Here is a 20,812-nt window from a genome sequence, read left to right as displayed (position 1 = left end):
TTTTCAAGCAAGCTTTCTGCTGCTGGAATTCACACCTTCAACATATAAAAGATCAAAGGTCAAATGGGATAATTTCACCCCTTGTCTGCTTTCCTTTTGTGAGCAGGCGGTTTGTGTGTGGAATATATCAAACATTAGGACAAAAATACTTGTGTGGAACACTTATAAATATTTGCAAATTTAAACTTATAAATTACCCATCTTCATAATACAATCCAACTACTGTTGAGGGAAAAGTGGGATTCTTAAAAGTTTCAGTTAGACACGCCATTTTTAATCACAGCACAATCTCTGCTGCAGGGAAGATCATTTCAGGCAGTCAGACACAACTGAATATTTGGAAGTGTTTGCAAATTCAACAGGGGATTAAGTCATCCAAATTTGGACTGGCAAACTCCAAACTAGCTAATAGTTTTCTTTATTCAGATTAGACATAACAAATATCAGGTACAGCAGTTAGTCTAAAAAAATACATTTAAAAATCTTCGTAGACCATGCTCCCTATAACAACATTCTTCCAAAACCAACTTTATTTTACAAATTAATCTACATTATTAATGTAAAAAGAAATTCTCAAATTTAGCATTATGTCATTATTTCCAAACAAACATCTATTGGAACGTTTCCATTATTTGCAAATGTTAGAATCTGTAATACATTTCTCTAATGTATCCTGTACATATTAAATAACCTAAAAGGCTCCTCTTGTAGTGCATTAACAATTCAGCAAGCACACAGTATTTTTCCAGTACCATTTGCATTACAATTATTTGCCTGCAAATGTAATTAACATCTAAAAGTGCACGTTTAGTTTTTTGAGTAACCTGTTTATCTGAGGAAACCTAGACCTCCACTGGAAGTGTTACTCTACCTGTAGCTAATCTAACCATGATTAGAAATGTGCAACTAGAAGGTACTTTGAGACTATACAACAACTGAATTATGTACATAAGTCAAAGGTCATTCAGTCTTTAGCTTGTATTTACATCCAAAAATGTTCACTACCACAGGATCATACCGTGAACTCAGTATAGCATTAGATAATGATGGTATTTAATTAGAATTGGTAACTGCAATTCAGTATAGCACAAAATGTAGCCCAAGAAATACCCTGAAAAATGGATGTGTGTATTAAATAAAACTCTAATATGTCACAGAACAAATCCTCTGCTGGATATTCTTACAAATTCAGTGTTTGAAATAATAGGATCCTGCTCTATCAAGCAACTAGAAGATCCAGCAAGGATGCTATATAATACAGTTAAAAAAAAAAGCCTCAAATGAGGGATTATTTGAATTACTGTAAACCACACTGGCCACTGTTAGCACTAGTTTAAAGACAGTCACACTACATGCAGAATCCCTGCTGACAGGATCCACACAGGTTTCAGTACATAAGCATAGGATGAAATTTTATTGTCACTAAAAGTATTAAACATTTTTGAAGCCGGTTGATAGTGTTTTCCTCACTCTACCAAGTGGTGAACCTTTAAAAAAAAAGCCATTCCAGATTATCCAGTCTGAGATTAATCTTAGCTTCTCACCAAGAAATCCAGTGTATATGCCCATACTAGAATTGCAATTTGTATTATTAAAACAGGCTTTGAAATATTCACAATGTAATAAGTGAATTATAAAGAAATTCAAAAGGTTATTAATTTGCATGAATAGTAATTAAATCGGTCAAACACTCCTCCCGTTTATTCCCTCCCATCCTACTGAAAAGTGCAAAATTGAGCTATCGCTTGGTCCACAAACACAATACATCATGTACACAGAGAGATTTGACTTCTGATGGAAATCTGTTGCCAACTCATATCTTCAGTTTTAACTTTGAGAAAACTTCAACATCCAAAGATGGAGTTCAGTTCCAGCAGAATTAATTCTACAATCTGATTCTGGTAAACAGTGTGGACTGCTATGTTACCCGTCTCTTTCTCTGGCTTTAACAGAGTTGGTCCAAAAACTATTGCTACACTTTGATAAGTCATTCGGTTCTTTTCTCCATTTTCTACAACTCTGGGGAAAAAAGAAAATATGTGTTTAAAATAAATTCATCCATGTGAGAGAATAATGTGTTAACAGAGAAGAGAAACAAAACCAAATCAGTATTTCCTCATAATATTTATTCCATATTTACTGTCATTCATGAAACATGCCACTATTGTAATCACTTTCATTGTTTAAAATATATTTGACAATAGCTCTGTCCCTATAATCTACAAATTTCGCAGCTAAAGCACAACTAATAAAAACACTGTCCAAAAGTTGGATTTGCTTCTCCATAAGCTTGTATAAACACAGACAAGTGTTTTGCTTTGATGAAGCATGAACATCAAAGGAAACATGATTAGAACCTTCCCCGAGGACTTTTAATGTTTGATCACTCAGCTTTAAAAAGGGTGACTAGATGTTCTGATTTCATAGGGAGAGTCCCGATATATCTTATATAGGTGCCTCCCCACCCCGTCCTGATTTTTCACACTTGCTATCTGGTCACCCTAGCTTTAAGAGAGTACTGCAGTACATTAAGACTTCCTCTTCCTTCTACTACTCACCTCTTGAGGTGTCTAAAAAGTATCTGCATGGTATCCTGATTTGGCTTTGGCAACTGTTTAATTAAATCTTTGAGAGCATGAACACGCTGTCTTGGTTCTTGTTCTGGAAAAGATAAAAGGCAGATACACCATAAATTCAATATTTTTATTTAAAATTTCAGTAGCATATAATTTACCAAAAACTGAATGAAGCAAATTTTACAGTGCTGATATTAAGTAATACATTGCCACCTGGTGGCCATATTGAATATTACTGATAATCTGAAGGTAACACTTTAGAGACAAGAAGGGTGAGATAATATCTTTTATTGCAATGGCTCTCAACTTTTCCAGATTACTGTGCCCCTTTCAGGAGTCTGATTACCTTGTGTACCCCAAGTTTCACCTCACATAAAAACTACTTGCTTACAAAATCAGATATAAAAATACAAAAGTGTCACAGCACACTTACTGAAAAATTGCTTACTTTCTCATTTTTATAAAATAAATCAACTGGAATATAAATACTGTACTTACATTTCAATGTATAGTATATACAGTAGAATAAACAAGTCATTATCTGGATGAAATTTTAGTTTGTATTGACTTTGCTAGTGTTTTTTATGTAATCTGTTGTACAACTAGGCAAATATCTAGATGAGGTGACATACCACCTGGAAAACCTCTGCAAACCCCTGGGGTACACAGAACCCCTGGTTGAGAGCCACTGTTTTATTGGACTAACTTCTGTTGATAAGAGACAAGTTTTTGAGCTTACATAGAGCTCTTCTTCATGTCTGGGAAATGTACTCAGTTTCATAACTAAATACAAGGTGGAACAGATTGTTTAGCATATATCAAGGACCATTCATTCACCTTGGCTCTAATATCCTGGGACTGACACAGCTACACCACAACTGCATATAAGGTAAAACCTTTACAAAATTTCATAATTTCTCCTTTTTAAATAGTGAAAAGGAGAACATATTACAATTAAGTGCACCGTGCATACTTAAATATTTATGATTTATGAAAATGCTGTGCATGCTTTATGGACTTACTAATTGCATTGACAAAGTCATTGAAATGATTATATGTGAAGAGTGGTTCTGGCAGTTCTCTGAAAAACATTTTTAGAGCTCCTGTGATGACATGTATATCTTCCCATTTACTGTCATTCAAGTCCAATTTCTCATCTGAAAGAAAGCATATGGATGATTACTATAATCTAGTAGATATTCATCATTAATTACCTATTTCCTATACAAGTTGAACAATGAATGGGATTCTTATTACCCAGTGTAACGGGACCAGAGGAAACTGTTACTTACTGTAACTGTGGTTCTTCAAGTTGTGATTCAGACATGTATTCCACTTAGGTGTGTGCATGTAATCCACATGCCTAATACGGAGATACCTCTAAGAGATTTACTGGTGGGTGAGAAGGTATGAGTTGTGTCTGTCATTGTTGCTAGGCGGATGCACACTTAGCACTCCACATCCAGAAGTTTCTGGAATTGGGTGTGGTAGTTTTGGGTATGCTCAATAGGTTCCCTACTGGTACAGTCGGACTCCATGAGGGCAAGCAGTGAGGGCAGCTGCTTTACAAAAGTCCATGTTGCTTTGTGTGGGCTGGGAGAAGCTGAGCCCAGGAACAGAAAAGCAGGCTGTCTCTAACTCTAAAGCATTTTGCAGCAGGTTAGTGATACTGTTAACCCTTCAACAGGGAAGCCCTAGCAATGTTAAATACAGAAAGGAAAAATTGGGAGGGAAAAATAATTTTTTATTTTAATCATATACTTTGAACAATGTTTGATTTTAGCCAAATCATTTTAGTTAAATTGTCTCAACTAGTATGATTCACCACCTTTTCTTTAAATGTAATAATGGAGAAAGTCATTTATTGCTGTTCTGTTTTGTATTTTTCTTGTAACAGTGTTGGTTTGTTTAACCAACTGCTCAAACAAGTATATGGGTTTTCAATCAGTTGACTGGCTAACACTGATTTCAGCAGAGAAAGAGTCTGCATGGATTCCAACTGAAGATTCCTACAAGCAAGTGGAGGAAAGATGTTGCTTTTAACTCAGCAGATTGTATAAATTTGGTGATCAAAGACTAACTGAAACTCAGGTAAACTCAACCTAAGCTTTTGGGAACTCTGAGTTTCATCTCACTGTTTTTCTGTGGGAACTGACCTGTTTAGATTTAATTTTTTTTTTTATGTTTCTGTATAACTGTGAAGATAATGTGTGTGACTTATAAGGTAGCCATGTTATGTTGTAAAAAATGTAGTTATTTATTATGTTTCTTTATCATAAGATTTTTAAAAGTTGGTACTTAAGAATTAAGTTAATTCTTTGAGTTCCTTTGGACTTGATTGTGGGGAGGCTAACTCTTTGCAATCCTTGCTGAAAATCCTCCATGACTGATTTCTGTGTCTCCAGGTACTGAAGAAGGCACCCACAGGTTACAATGCACACCCAGCATGCAAGAGCCAGATAATTTTACCTAGCAGTATCCGTAGAGGGATGGCACTCATGCCTTCTTGCTGTAGCCCTTCCCCTGGCAGCGGTGTTCCAACTCCCACTGCACTGAGCACCTGGAGTGCACAGAGACTCCAGTGCAGAGGGCATGGAGAGTGGGTTGTGGAATAAATGGCTGCATCACATCTTGAAGAACCACAGTTACAGTAAGTAACAGTTTCTTCTTCTTCAAGTAGATGCAGTCATATATTCCACTTACATGACTCACAAGCTGTATCCCCCGGAAGGCGGGGCTTGGAGTCTACCTAAACAAGATTTGTAGGATCGCCTGACCAAAACTTGCATCCTCTGGAAGATGCAGTAACAGATCGTGTAGAATGACCTTGCACACACTGAGGAGGCATAGCTGAAGCTATTTTATATGCAGTCTTGATACAAGATCTTATCCATTTAGAGATCATTTGTGAAAAGACTACGCCATATGTCGTACAATCTACATAAGACACAAACAGGTGAGAAGAAGCACAAAACACTTTAGTCCTGTCCAGACAGAAGGCTGGACATCACCTGACATTTAACGTATGGAGATGAATGTGGCTTAGGAAAAAACACAGGTAAATATAGCACCTGGTTCAAATGAAACTGAGAAGAAACTTCACGACCACACCCCAAATTTTTGTCTAAAGTCACTTGGTCTTTGGAGACTTGTGTCTAAGAAGGCTCTGACATGAGAGCCTGCAACTCTCACACTCTTCTTGTGGATGTTATCGCTACCAGGAATGTAGTTTTCGGACACAAAATCAGAAAGAGACAAGACGCCAGAGGCTCAACTGGAGGTCCCATTAAAGTTGCTAGTACCAAGTTAAGAGACCACGGAGGAAATGGCTCTCAGATCAGAGGATGGAGATGTAAAAGCCCTTTTAAGTATCTTGCCACCACTGCAATGGAGAAGACAGATCTTCCCTGAATGGGTGGGATGAAATGCCAACATTGCTGCCAGATGCACTTTCAATGAACTAAGTGCAAGACCTGACAACCGAAGGTGCAGCAGATATTCTCAGAACCTGAGGGCAACCTCTGATTTGACAAGGGCCTTGGTGCCGAAGCAGACCACATGCTGCTTCAGATCAAGATCCCTCACCACTTGAAAGTCTGTTTGGTGAGCAATTTGCAAATTAAACAGGCCGTGAGAAGGAACCGAGGGGGCTCAGAGTGGCACCACCTCATTCAGCCAGGGGAGGGGCTATGGCAACAAGGTACAAGCAACGCCCTTCTACAGATTCTGCTAGGCAAACATTCTTGCCCTGGATATGCATGCACCTAAGTGGAATACATGGCTGCATCTACTTGGAAAAAAACAGGGAGAAGAGTTGGAGCAGTGTAAAGGGGCTCTAAGAGCTCCATATTTGTCTGGGGGAGGATTCTCCTAGCTCAGGCATTGTGGAAGACACCTGAAAGACTTCATTCTGATGACCCACTGCCAGCCAGAGCCTGCTCCCCTGACCCGCTCCTGTGCCCCAACCCCCTGCCCCAGCCCTGATCTCCCTCCCGCCCTCCGAACCCCTCGGTCCAAGCCGGGAGCACCCTCCTGCACCCCAACCCCTCATTCCCAACCCCACCCCAGAACCAGCACACCCAGCCAAAACCCTCACCGTCCCGTCCCGTCCCCCCTGCACTCCCAACCCTGGTGTAAGGTCACAGCTGTGCGGAGATTATGGGCAGCACTAAGCCCATAAGGCAGTCCTAGGGAGGTTGCTGTAACTCAGACAGGCCCATTGGTTTACCTAAATTATAAAAAAGAGCCTTTTCAGCCTCCAGAGCAGCAAAGGACTGGGAGGGGCAAAGGTGGCTTAAGCTACTTTAGAATCCCCTCTCCCTCTAAGCCAGGTGGGCAAACTTTTTGGCCCGAGGGCCACATGTGGGTACAGAAAAATTGTATGGTGCGCCATGAATGCTCAAGAAATTGGGGGTTGGGAGTGCAGGGGGGGGATGGTGAGGGCTTCAGCTGGGGGTGCAGGTTCTGGGGTGGGGTTGGGAATGGGAGTTGGGATGCAGGAGGGTGCTCCTGGCTGGGACCGAGGAGTTCGGAGGGTGGGAGGGGGATCGGGGCTGGGGCAGCAGGTTGGGGCACAGGAGGGAGGGGGTCAGGGGAGCAGGCTCTGGGCGGCACTTACCTCAAGCTGCTCCCAGAAGCAGCAGCATGTCCTCCCTCTAGCTCCTATGCGGAGCCGCAGCCAGGCAGCTCTGTGCGCTGCCCCTGAAGCTCCCATTGGCCATGGTTGCCGTCCAATAGGAGCTGTGGGGGCAGTGTGTGGAGCCCCCTGGCTGCACCTATGTGTAGGAGGCAGGGGGTGGGGGGGGAGGCAGGGAGCATGTGCCGCTGCTTCCGGGAGCCTCGTGGAGCCCCAGCATGCATGGAGCAGGGCAAGCCCTGGACCCCACTCCCTGCCTAGAGCTCGAGAACTGGATTAAAATGTCTGAAGGGTTGGATGCGGCCCCAGGGGAGTAGTTTGCCCACCTTTGCTCTAGGCTGAGAGTCCTTTGCTGGACTGCCTCAAGGCACAATAGAGATTCTCACCCAAGGTCAGAAGGATAGACAAATGTTAAATGCTAATATAAGGTTGCTGGGTTTTTAAATACTTTTTCTCTTGCTTTCCATAAGATATAAAAATATTCTATTTGAGCGTCATTCCTTTTAAACTGCCATGCCACACGTTGCTTCAGAATTATTACAGGAGTGACTAGAGGGCTTCAATTAGGACCAAGGCTCTGGTGTGCTGGGCACTGTATGAACAGCACTGTATGATGTAGACAGTACCCACCTTGAAGAGCACAGAAGCTGCTATTTAGTAGCATTTTCATTTTGAAAACTCCTAGATATTTCTCATGAAATGTTGTCATATTGTTTTAAACAGATGGACCAAAAATCAGTGCACAATCTGAAGAACTTTCTAGCAATTTTGACAAACACTCTTGCATATATTTTCAAATTGATAATACAGTTAGAGAATGGAACTTACCATGATTAACTGCAAATCTTAGCTTTTGTATCACTGCAAGATTACCACTAACTCGGTATAACCCATCAACATCCAATCCTAAAACAAATTTTAAAATTTTTTTTAGATACTTAAATGTGTCAGTCTGCTCATTTTAGAGATTCGAGTTAGCAAAAAGAAAATCCACCATCTGGAGAACTTCAAAACCTCTTGTCACAATGAAAACTATTTACTTATCTGCAGAGATAGTTGCTGACTAGTATCTTGCCACTGCTAAACTTATGCTTGAAATAATGTCTAAAATGTGATGTGTACTCAGACAATGTGAAGGAGTCTTCAGGAGTGAGGTGCCCAGCTCCCACTGATTTTCAATGATGGCTAGGGGCCCACCCTCCAATTAGTTTTTAAAAATCTCACACCAAGATTTAGTTAGCAAACCAATGCTTAGTACATGAAGGATTTCACCTTCTCTCTTGCACATATATGCGCGCTTTCGCTCTCTCATATACCTCCACTAATCCTAAAATACTAGCAGTGAGATTGTAGGGTTTTTGATTTAGGTTTTCCTTTCACATTGATACTATATTTACCAAAATGTATGGCGACTATACCAAGCTAAGTCAGTTATTCTGGAAAACATCTCAAAGTTGATAGTGAGTGACCAGGTCCACCTGATACCACCCATTCTACTGGTTTATGAGTCTTCATGTGTGTTTAATTCCACCCTGTTCCCTTACTTTCTCGTGGCAAGCAGATATCCCCTCCATCCCTACCACATGTTAACATCTTTACAGTTTCGATGAAAACACTGGATTTGGCAAAAGGAGAAAAACTACTTCTCAGCGGCTGCTGTTGCAGAAGATCAAAAGTGGTCAAGTGCGGAAGACAGGAAGGATTTCTGTCTACCGATGCTCATAACGTTTACATGAATTCAGTGCATTGTTTTGGCTGATATGAGTGTTGCAAAGACGGGATTCAACAACTCCCTTAATCCCATCCACAGGGTATCCTGATGCAACAGAAGCATCAGGAGATATGGCGCACAATTGTCAGTACCATCTGTCCCACCCATCTGTTCCCCACTACCTTTTACTGCCACAATCTATTGGCCATTCTCTCTCTGCAGGGATAATGGGTTGGGGAATGGAGATGGAAGAGGAGGGAAGAAGCTGCTCATATCAGTCCACTTTAAGGTAAAAGAGAATTTGCTTCTTTCACTGCTGTCCTATCTCAATGCAGAAAACACACATCCACTGCAGCTTCTGGAGTTGGGTGGAGGACAATAGAACCAGTTCCTGCTCTTCCTTCTTGCACTGAGTCACCAGACAGCAGCAGTAAGGGTGGCTACAAGTTGCACCATATTATTTCACTGTAGCTGCTTCCCCCATGGAGGGCACCTATTTCGCCCTGCAACATTTACCCTTAGCTCCCACTCAGGTCCTGAATGTGATTTGCCAGATCTAAGGTGGGAAGGAAGTGGGGTGCTCAAAAAAGATGGGTGGGTAGATTCTCTTACACACAACTTTGATCTTTAGCATCAGCCACTACATGGGAATAGTTTCAGTACAAGGGAGTAAGTGATCCACTTGCAATACTACTCTCATAAGAATTCTAGTAACGACCACAACAAGCAAGCAAGCAAGAGACAAGCGAGGACACAAGTCAGGGTGGGGATAAATATGCAGCCACTGTTACCTAAAAGTTTTTATACATATAAAATGCAGAAGCCTTGGGTCATCTTATACCTCAGACTTTCCAAAATTTTAACGTTCAATCTAGATTCACTTTAAATACTTGAGTAAGAGAGATTTGCCTTCTCTTACTGTGAACAGGAAAAGAGAAGGACATGTTCAACAAAATCAGGGCACTTGAACAAATCACATAAAATGTAGAAATCTGGTAATCTGAACAGTTTCAAGCAAATTTTCCAAGTTTTATCAGTGTAACTGGCAAAAGGAATCTCAGATGACTTAGTGTTAACTGAAGGCCTTGATTCTCAATGTATTTACACAGGTAAGGCGTCCCTAAAATGAACTTGTAGGATAAACAGTCTTTAATGCAAATGGTGTTTTGTTAACATAGGTAAGGATAAGAAGCAATTTTATTAGTTACCTACTGACAAGGTCCTTTTCAACAATCCCATCCCCAAATATGATGAGCTGTTCCCAGTTCCCTCTTGCTACTCTTTGCTAGCCACGATCTCACTGGATACTAGTTCAGGTTCCCTTCCCTCCTTACATCCCAGCTGTTGACATCCTATTGCTATAACTCCAGCTATAAGACTCAGACTTCACAGTACTCAGTTACCAGTCATTTGGAAACAGGATAAGAATTAAGCTTCCAAAATTAGATACTGACTCTCAGAGATTTGAGATAAAAAACAAGAGATGAACATTTGCACCCTACCATGTTCTTCAACGTGTTCAATGCACAGCTTCACGAACTTTGGCACCGAGCTGTTTTCCCTCTGACATAAGCTGGTGAGATTGGAACCGAACACTTGATCTGGAATCAAGTATATAAAACAAAACAAAACAAAACAAAAAAAAACCAACCCTCATTTATAGTTGAATGAGCTTCAAAGGATAAAACTAGTTCATGTACAACAGTGATATACCAAGAATATATGGCAACACCATGCTGGGTAACAAGCAGCAACGGGCACAGTTTTCAAAAGAGCTCAATACTCAACAAGGTTTTCAAAAGAGCTCAGTACTCCTGGGGAGCAGTGGTAACTTTTGAGTGCTGAACGCTTGAAAATTCACCTCCAGTTGCGAGAGCTGAGCACTCTTGACAATCTGGCCCAACATGTCTGGCGATTCGAGTAAAAGATTGGAAGTTAAAAGACTAATTTATTAAATTCTCAGCCACCAACTCAATGTATGACCTTGAGAATGTCAATGAACTTCAGTAAAATCTGTTACTATCACAACGGGCGGAAGTATAAAACATCTTAAGATACATACTTATCCACCTAGCTTAGATATTGTTATAGCTCTCAGACATGAAGTATCTTAAATGCTTCGTCTATAGAAATCACTCTGACAGCCTCCAATGAATTATTATAAAATGTCAGGGATACAGTTACTGTAAAAAGGGACCTTAAAGGATTTGCATGTTTTAGGGTGTATTTTGCACTCATATGAATAATCACAGGATTATACAATATATATTTACTGTAATCTTTGTGCCCAACTTTTCTGTACAGAGATAGGGAGTACCAATAAGGAATATTTAAATCACAACTTTTGGCATTATCTTTAATGTTACTTTAGAAGAGCTACTAAACAATATTTCACATCATCTACCTGTTTAACTTAGTATACCCCTATAAACAGAGATCCAGATCTATAACAAGTGCCCTCATGTTGCAATTGGATCCATAAGGGTGGATCCTCGTATCAGTGCACAGCCCTACTGACTTCAGTGAGGCTCTGCACAGGTGATCCAATTGCCTCCTAATTCAGGTCCACCAGACTTCACTTCCTCATTTAAAATCTTTCTGAAGATTCATTTCTTCTTTGAGGGCCACAAACACATGCAAAAAATACACACTTGCAAGTGTTTAAGTGCCCCCCTTTGGGGTACTCCAGGTTCCTTTTCTTTCTGTTATAGGTTGAAAGCTCTCCCTGGACCACAGATTGCCCTTGTGTTTGCATCATGCACAGCACCAAGCATGTTTTGGCTCTTAATAAATTAAGTGGCCTCCTGTTCCTGACATGAGTGCTAAAGAGTTTTCTATCACTGGAGCATAATGGGATATCTCTACAGGGTTATGGGTATTAACCATCACCCTGTGCCTCTTAATGTTTTCTTCCATTGTATCTTCAAAGTATTTTCCTTAATTGTACTTTTTCATGTAGTAAAAGCTCATTTAAAAACAGTTACTATAATTAATGCATGCTGTTCTCCAGTGCTTTCCTAGAGATTGTTTTTTCAACATTTTCCTTATTCTAATCACCTGCTTTTGTAGTTTACTACACTTTTTTGTAAAAGCTTTTGCATTTTTGTGTCTATTAACAGCTTCTGTATAACTCATTACACAAGGATAATGCAGAATTGCAGATTTATATTTTAAAATAAACTAATAGCACCAACTTTTGAAGTTTATATGCTTGCTTCTTAAATAAAAACACCTTTATTAGATCCAAACACCAGCATTGAATTTGCGCACACAGTTCAACTTGGATCAGTGTTCATACTAACTAATTTCTCAGAAATTTACACACAGTGCATAAAGTCAGTTCCAAATTATAAAATGTAATGCAAAGCTGCAGTCTGGGAATAATTCCCTCCATCCCAATTAAAAATCCCACAATTTACCTTTGTAATTACGATCTGGAAGTATGATATATTTAGAAATGCCACCACATGCTGCTGCCTGTGCTATCACAGTTACACTATTATTTTTAGCACCCTAGCACAGATGAGAGCTAGTGCGAGTACATGTACACGAGCTGGGCATCATACCCCTAGCTCGTAGTGTACATGTAGCCTTAAGTCTGATACAAAGACGTATCATTTAAGAACTACTTTTTGGAAAAGATCAAATAAAAGACGGTTACTCACCTTTGTAACTGTTGTTCTTCGAGATGTGTTGCTCACATCCATTCCAGTTAGGTGTGCGCGCCGCGCGTGCACGTTCGTCGGAAACTTTTTTACCCTAGCAACTCCAGTGGGCCGGCAGGTCGCCCCCTGGAGTGGCGCCGCCATGGCGCCCAATATATATCCCTGCCGGCCCACCCGCTCCTCGGTTCCTTCTTGCCGGCGGCTCCGACAGTGGGGAAGGAGGGCGGGTGTGGAATGGATGTGAGCAACACATCTCGAAGAACAACAGTTACAAAGGTGAGTAACCGTCTTTTCTTCTTCGAGTGATTGCTCACATCCATTCCAGTTAGGTGAATCCCAAGCCATACCTAGGCGGTGGGGTCGGAGCGAGAAGTCGCGGCATGGAGCACAGCAGATCCGAAGGCCGCATCCTCTCTAGACTGCTGGACCAGGGCGTAGTGGGAAGCAAAGGTGTGGACCGATGACCAGGTCGCTGCCCGACAGATTTCCTGGATGGGTACACGGGCAAGGAAAGCCAGCGACGACGCCTGCGCCCTGGTAGAATGCGCAGTCACACGGCCCGTAGGGACGTGGGCCAAGTCATAGCAGGTCCTGATGCAGGACGTTACCCAAGAGGATAACCTCTGGGAGGAGATAGGAAGCCCTTTCATGCGGTCCGCTACTGCCACGAAAAGCTGGGGGGATTTGCGGAAGGGCTTAGTCCTCTCCACGTAAAACGCGAGAGCCCTACGGACATCAAGCGAGTGGAGCTGCTGCTCCCTGCCTGAGGAGTCAGGTTTTGGGAAAAAAACCGGGAGGAATATCTCTTGGTTGACGTGGAAGGCTGAGACCACCTTGGGGAGAAAAGCAGGGTGTGGTCTCAGCTGCACCTTGTCCTTGTGGAAGACCGTATATGGGGGGTCTACCACAAGAGCCCGGAGTTCCGACACCCGTCTAGCTGAGGTGATAGCTACTAGAAAGGCCGTCTTCCAAGAGAGGTAAAGCAGGGAGCAAGTAGCTAACGGCTCAAAGGGGGGCCCCATGAGTCGGGACAACACCAGGTTAAGATCCCAGGTTGGAGCAGGGGGACGGACGTTAGGGTATAAACGTTCCAGCCCCTTAAGGAATCTAGACACCGTCGGGTGGGAAAAAACAGAGTGACCATCCGCACCCGGGTGAAAGGTGGAGATAGCCGCTAGGTGGACTCGTAACGACGATATGGCCAGACCTTGCCCTTTGAGGGACCAAATGTAGTCTAAGATGTCGGCTACTGAAACTTCCATAGGGCGGAGATTTCTCTCCACGCACCAATAGGAGAAGCGCTTCCATTTGGCCAAATATGTCGCTCTTGTGGACGGCTTCCTGCTGCCCAAGAGCACCTCCCTCACCGGCGTGGAACAGCGCAGCTCAGAGCCAGTCAGCCACGCAGGAGCCACGCCGCTAGGTGCAGCGACTGCAGGTCTGGGTGACAGAGGGTCCCGTGCTCCTGGGTAATCAGGTCCGGATGAAGGGGCAGGGGAACTGGGTCGGCTATGGTCAGGTCCAGCAGCATGGGGTACCAGTGCTGTCTGGGCCACGCCGGGGCTACCATGATCACGTGAGCCCTGTCCCTGCGCACCTTCAGAAGGACCCTGTGGACCAACGGGAATGGGGGAAACGCATAGTACAGGTGGGTCGACCACTGGATGAGGAAGGCATCCGCTATCGACCCGGGCTCCCTGCCCTGAAAGGAGCAGAACGCTTGGCACTTCCTGTTCCCCTTGGACGCGAAGAGGTCCACCCGGGGATAACCCCACCTCCGGAAGATGGAGAGGGCGACGTCTGGGCGAAGGGACCACTCGTGTGACAGGAAGGATCTGCTCAATCGATCCGCCAGCGTGTTCCGTACTCCGGGGAGGAAGGAAGCCATGAGGTGAATGGAGTGGGCTACACAAAAGTCCCAGAGTCGTATCGCCTCGTGGCACAGGGAGGAGGATCTGGTGCCGCCCTGCTTGTTGATATAATACACGGTCGTCGTGTTGTCGGTGAACACCGCGACACAACGACCCTGGAGCTGATGACAGAACGTTTGACAAGCAAGACGGACTGCTCTCAACTCCCGCATGTTGATGTGTAGCCCCACCTCCTCCTGGGACCACAGGCCCTGCGTCCTCAGGGTCCCTGCGTGGGCCCCCCAGCCGAGATCTGAGGCATCTGTTGTTAGGGACACCGAGGGCTGAGATGGGTGGAAGGGGAGACCCGCACACAACACTGACTGGTCCAGCCACCAGCCGAGAGAATCTAAGACCCTCTGGGGGATCGTGATTAACATATCTAGTGGCTGTCTTGTCGGCCTGTAATGACTGATGAGCCACAACTGGAGTGGCCTCATGCGGAGCCGAGCGTAATTGGTCACGAAAGTACAGGCCGCCATGTGGCCTAACAGGGTTAGACACGTCCTCACTGACGTCAGGGGGGCTGTCTGTAGTCGTTGCACGATTGCCGACAAGGCCTGGAACCGCTGCAATGGCAGCAAGGCCCTGCCCACAGTGGCGTCCAGGACGGCCCCGATGAATTCCACCCTTTGTGTGGGGGCCAGGGTGGACTTGTCTGTGTTCACCAAGAGGCCCAGAGTGGCGAACATGTCGGTGATCACACGGACATGGCTGCAGACTTGTTGTTCCGACGTGCCCCGAATCAACCAATCGTCCAGATACGGGAACACGTGGATACGACTGCGCCGAAGCTGCGCCACAACAACTGCCATGCATTTCGTAAACACTCTCGGGGCCGTGGACAAGCCAAATGGGAGGACTGCAAATTGGTAATGCAGAGACCCCACAACGAAGCGAAGGAAACGTCTGTGGGGTGGCCAGATAGCAATGTGAAAATACGCGTCCTGCATGTCGAGGGCGGCGTACCAGTCTCCCGGATCCAGGGATGGGATAATGGTCCCCAAGGAAACCATGCGGAACTTCAACTTCACCAGGTACTTGTTGAGCTCTCGCAGGTCGAGGATAGGCCTGAGGCCTCCCTTGGCCTTGGGGATCAGAAAGTAGCGGGAATAAAACCCCTTGCCTTTCTCGTTCTCCGGCACCGCCTCTATAGCTCCTTTGCCGAGGAGCGTCTGCACCTCCTGCCGAAGGAATTGCTCGTGAGAGGGGTCCCTGAAGAGGGACGAGGAAGGGGGGCGGGGAGGAGGAAATGAAACAAACTGCAGGCGGTATCCCGACTGCACCGTGCGTAAGACCCAGCGGTCTGATGTTATTAGGGACCACGCTGGGAGGAAAAACGAAAGGCGGTTGGAAAACGGGGGGAAAGGATCCATTGGGGAAACTGTTACTGCGCCCTCGGGCGCACCTTCAAAATGAAGGCTTGGGTCCAGGCGGGGGCTTAGAGGAGCCTTGGTTTTGCCCCCCTTGGTTCCCCGAGTGCCTGCGCCTTCCGTTCCTGCCGCGGCGCCTGTTAAGGTCCTGCCGCTGGCGGAACTGGGAATACGGCCTGCGCTGTTGTTGTTGTTGCTGCGGCCGGAAGGGTCTGCGTTGTGTCACTGGTGTGTGCATCCCAAGTGACCGCATGATGACTCGGTTGTCTTTCAGACTCTTGAGTCTGGGGTCTGTCTTGTCCGAGAATAATCCTTGGCCTTCGAAAGGAAGGTCCTGTATAGTGTGCTGGAGCTCCGGCGGAAGGCCGGAAACCTGCAGCCAGGAGAGGCGACGCATTGTTACACCCGACGCGAGGGTACGGGCAGCCGAATCCGCAGCGTCCAAAGAGGCTTGCAAGGACGTGCGTGCGACCTTCTTGCCTTCCTCTAAGATGGCCGTAAACTCCTGACGAGCATCTTGTGGCAGCAGCTCCTTGAATTTATCTGCTGCCACCCAGGAGTTGAAGGCGTATCTGCTTAACAGGGCCTGCTGGTTGGAGACCCTGAGCTGCAGCGCCCCAGCCGAGTACACCTTACGGCCGAGGAGATCCATCCGCCTGGCCTCCCTGGATTTGGGGGCTGGAGCCTCCTGGCCGTGACGCTCTTTATCGTTAACGGATTGGACCACCAGGGAACACGGAGTCGGGTGTACGTGGAGGTACGCGTATCCCTTAGAAGGAGCCATGTACTTCCTCTCGACGCCCTTCGCAGTGGGAGGAATGGAGGCCGGAGACTGCCAGATGGTGTTGGCGTTGGCCTGGATGGTTCGTATGAACGGCAGGGCGACCCTGGTGGGAGCGTCTGCCGAGAGGATGGTCACAATAGGGTCCTCTACCTCCGAGACCTCCTCGGCTTGCAGACTCAGATTTTGGGCTACCCGCCTGAGGAGGTCCTGGTGCGCCCTGAGGTCCAGCGGGGGGGGCTGTTGGAGGAGGTCCCAGCCACCGCTTCATCAGGGGAGGAGGATGAGGAGACCCCCGGCAAGAGAGTGTCTAATGGGGGGTCTCCCTCGGCCCTCGCCTCCGCCTCAGGAGCCAAAGCGGAGTCTTGATGCTTGGACCCTTCCTCCCCATCCGGGGAGGGAGGGGGGCGAGACAGCGAGGCTTCAGGTGCCCTGCGCTCCGCAGTCGCCGGCCTAGCAGAGAGCTGTTGGGGGCCCTGGGCCTGATGATATGCCCAGGGTGTCCAGAAACCCCATTGCTGCGGGCCTTGGTCCTGCTGTGGAGGCTCACTGAACAGCGCCGCCTGCCGGTCGGTGCCCAGCGCGTACCCACTGTCCGTTAATGAAGACACGGACGGCTGTCTAGAGGGCCATGGCGGGGCGGACCCTGGATGGTAAGGGTCCGCGCGGGCCGGCACGGGCGATCGTCTCGGTGCCGGGGACCGGTGCCGGGAGTCGTATCGGTGCCGGGACCGGGACCGGGTTCTGTCACGGTGCCGGGATCTGGACCGGTACCGGGCGCCGCTTCGGTGCCGGGATCGGGACCTACCACCGGTTCGGTGCCGGGAGGTCGACCGGGACCGGGACCTGCCACCAGCTCGGCGCCGGGAGGTCGACCGGTGCGGCGAATGTCTGGATCGGCTCCTGGAATCGCGGTGCCGGTAACGGCGGCTGGAGTCTGACCGCGATCGTCTCGATGTCGACCGGCGCCGCGAGTGCGACCGGTACCGCTGAGGGGAGCGGTGCCGGGACTGCGAGCGGCGGCGGGATCTGGAGCGACCGTGACGTCGGGACCTGGATCGAGAACGTGAGTCCCGAGACGGTGCCGACATCATAGGCTTGCCTCTGGACACGACCCGCACCGGAGGTACCGGGGGTGGTAGCTGAGTGGGCTCGGTCATGGCTATGAGGTCCCGTGCCGAGGCGAAGGTCTCTGGTGTGGATGGCACCACTATCTCGACCCCAGATGTCATGGGGGAGCTTGGCGGCACCGGACTCGACGGACCCGGCGGCGCCGCGGCCGATGTTGAGGCCGGGCGCTCCACTCGGGTCTGCCTGGCCGGAGTAATGGACTTCGACAGCCTAGGCTCTGTCCCCGGTGCCGGAGAAGGTCGGTGCCGGGGAGTCTTCTCGGTGCCGGTGCGATCCGGTGCCGGCGCCGACATCACGGCCTGCGAAGCCGCCGGGTCAAGTGCCGCCTCCATAAGGAGAGTCCGGAGCCTTTGATCCCTCTCCTTCTTAGTCCTTGGCTTAAAAGCCTTGCAGATGCGGCACTTGTCGGATCTGTGCGATTCCCCCAGGCACTTCAGGCACGCGTCGTGGGGGTCGCTGGTAGGCATGGGCTTCTTGCAGGCCGCACACTGCTTGAAGCCCGGCGAACCAGGCATGAGCCCGGTGCCGGGTGCCGGGAAGGGCTAAGCCCCCGGCGAAGAACTATTTACAAACTACTTATCACTTAACTACTACTATCTACACTTAACAATCTAATTAACAACTACAATAAAGATAACGATAGAGAACAAGGAGAGCTAGGGACGTGGAGGACAGCTATGCCGCGCTCCACAGTTCCAACGACCGACACGGCGGTAAGAAGGAACTGAGGAGCGGGTGGGCCGGCAGGGATATATATTGGGCGCCATGGCGGCGCCACTCCAGGGGGCGACCTGCCGGCCCACTGGAGTTGCTAGGGTAAAAAAGTTTCCGACGAACGTGCACGCGCGGCGCGCACACCTAACTGGAATGGATGTGAGCAATCACTCGAAGAAGAAGTAAAATTAAGAAATATTAAAGCTAAAAACAAATTGACCAAGAGTAAAGAAATTTTAAGTTAGGACTTCTTTAAACTCATCCTGTTGGGCTTAGGTATTTCACTTGTTTCTGAATAGCACATGGCTGTCTGGTACCTTGAATACTACAAGATCCCTTTCTGTAACAGATGAGAATCTACCTGTGTTCAACTCTGCATTGTAAGATCATTTTGTTGCCAACAAAAGAGTGTTGGCTTCCCAAGCTTGTCAGCTGAAAGTGCAGAACAAAAAGAATTCTGCTTCCCGTAGGCATTGCCCAAGGCCCGGTGGGTTCTTGGGACCTCATCCACCCCATCCCTTCACCTCTGTCCATTATAATAGGAAGATTACTTCCTCTCTGTAGCTGAATTTGGTGACCACTAGGGCTGTTGAAAGAATGACTGGAACTGAAACTATCACATCTGCCATGTGTTACAACAAGAACTGGTTAATTTTCAGTCAAATGTAGTTAACGTTATAAAGCTGGTTTCTTCTACAACACTAATTCCTGCTCTACTACAGACAGGATTGTGAAATTCAGCTTATCAAAAGGTTTCCTGAAGAAATAAGGATAATTTACCCTTAATGTAGCCTTTCTCTCGAACAGCTTGTAATGTAGGGCGTCGTGTAAGAAATTTCTTCAGCTTTGTTTTTGTCTTCTTCTGTTCTGAAGGATCCACGCTGCTAGATATTTTCATGGCTAAAAAAGAAAAAGTAAATTTAATACAGAAATGTAAAAACAAGCTTACTAAATGTAAGTAGCTAATAGTTTGCTAGAGAACAATACAAGAAAAACTTTATTTGAAACTGGCAAATACTTCAAGGAAAAAACAGTATATGCTAACACATTAAAATATACAGTGCAAACTATTCTCTCTCTATATATTTTTATTTATGCAAGCACCTGGTACACGCTAGGCACTTTCCAAACTCTCAAGAATGGCCCCTTCTCACAGGAGCTTACAAGGCAAAGGATTAGTTGCAACATTGCCATATACACATACACAATTTACTACAACTGTACCATTTCTAAGTCAGGCTTTTTACCTTAGATTTGTAAACTTCATATCCAGCATCAAACCTCCTTGATATGAAATTACTTACGCAGTTAAAATAATTAGAAGTGAAATGTTTGCCTGATCACTTTGTTTATTCTGCACATTTGACAATGCCTTTTAAGTTTCAGGTTAATTTGTCAAAAACATGAAACTTAAAGACGGGATCTTCACTTATTGATATATCTGCTAACTTTAAAAAGCTCTCCAATTGTTCAGTACAGAAACCTCGAATTCATTTTATTCACTAGTCCTGGATTCTAGAGCAGCAAACTATTTTTCTTCCATTCAACCTTATCAAAAATCAAGTTAACTACAAAAATTTGAATCTCAAATTATGAAGTACTTCTCTTATATCTTGCAAAGCTTACAAAAAAACAACTGATGAAGCTTAAGCTTTATGAAACCAAACAGCTAAATTTCAAATTTTTGAAAAGTAGTTATAATAATTAGTATATGGATTGTACACTGGAAGGGTACAGGGCAGTTAGGATTGTTTGGAAAACTTTAACTTTGTATGATCTTTCATTTGTTTATCCTTTTAAGGTGTTTTAAACTGCAATGCACTAAAAGTTCTTTTTGCTTAAATTATATTATTTCCAATCTTAACCAGGTAGATATTAATAATGAAGGTTTTACTAGGAATTAGCTTAACTTACAACGAAGTTTCTTGGAGTCTTTATGGTCCTTCTCTTTGTCTTGTTTTTCCACCCCTGGGGAATCCGGTACATCATCTTCAAACGCTTCATCGGACTCCACTGCCTGTTGATTAAAAAAAGACAATGATTAGTTCTCTTATAGCTTGACAGTTTTCAGAACAGACAACGGTATATTTTATTAACAACCATAATCCATATAGTGTCTTATAATACAAAAATGCTTTTTAAAAATATTAAACTGGTAACTTCTTGGAATCAGAAGCTATTGTCTTGTAAGCAATATTCTTTTTTGTATCAATAAGACTAGTATTAACTCTTAACAGTTACAGGATCTGTTCACAAGGCCCAACAGAGAAAACATCACTGGACAATCATTAGGTCAAAACACTAGGCCCTGCTGA

General features: G+C 45.5%; 1 protein-coding gene across 10 annotated transcripts in view; it reads right to left on the bottom strand.

Moving 5' to 3' along the window:
- Window positions 1-402: 402 nt before the first annotated feature.
- The window catches only part of ARHGAP12 (Rho GTPase activating protein 12), a 166,519-nt gene continuing 146,109 nt past the window's right edge, over window positions 403-20,812 (bottom strand). For all 10 annotated transcript variants that reach the window (XM_050939052.1, XM_050939053.1, XM_050939054.1 and 7 more), the window contains 7 exons: window positions 20,412-20,514; window positions 19,278-19,397; window positions 10,426-10,524; window positions 8,041-8,118; window positions 3,599-3,733; window positions 2,559-2,661; window positions 403-2,019 (listed from right to left, as the gene is read on the bottom strand). In XM_050939052.1, the coding sequence (XP_050795009.1) occupies window positions 1,845-2,019; window positions 2,559-2,661; window positions 3,599-3,733; window positions 8,041-8,118; window positions 10,426-10,524; window positions 19,278-19,397; window positions 20,412-20,514 (813 nt within the window). In that variant the 3' untranslated portion in view covers window positions 403-1,844. The remainder of the gene's footprint in view (window positions 2,020-2,558; window positions 2,662-3,598; window positions 3,734-8,040; window positions 8,119-10,425; window positions 10,525-19,277; window positions 19,398-20,411; window positions 20,515-20,812) is intronic.

The sequence above is a fragment of the Gopherus flavomarginatus genome, chromosome 2 (genome assembly GCF_025201925.1).
Source record: "Gopherus flavomarginatus isolate rGopFla2 chromosome 2, rGopFla2.mat.asm, whole genome shotgun sequence".
Lineage (NCBI taxonomy): Eukaryota > Metazoa > Chordata > Testudines > Testudinidae > Gopherus > Gopherus flavomarginatus.
This window is presented reverse-complemented; position numbering and strand designations above follow the sequence as displayed.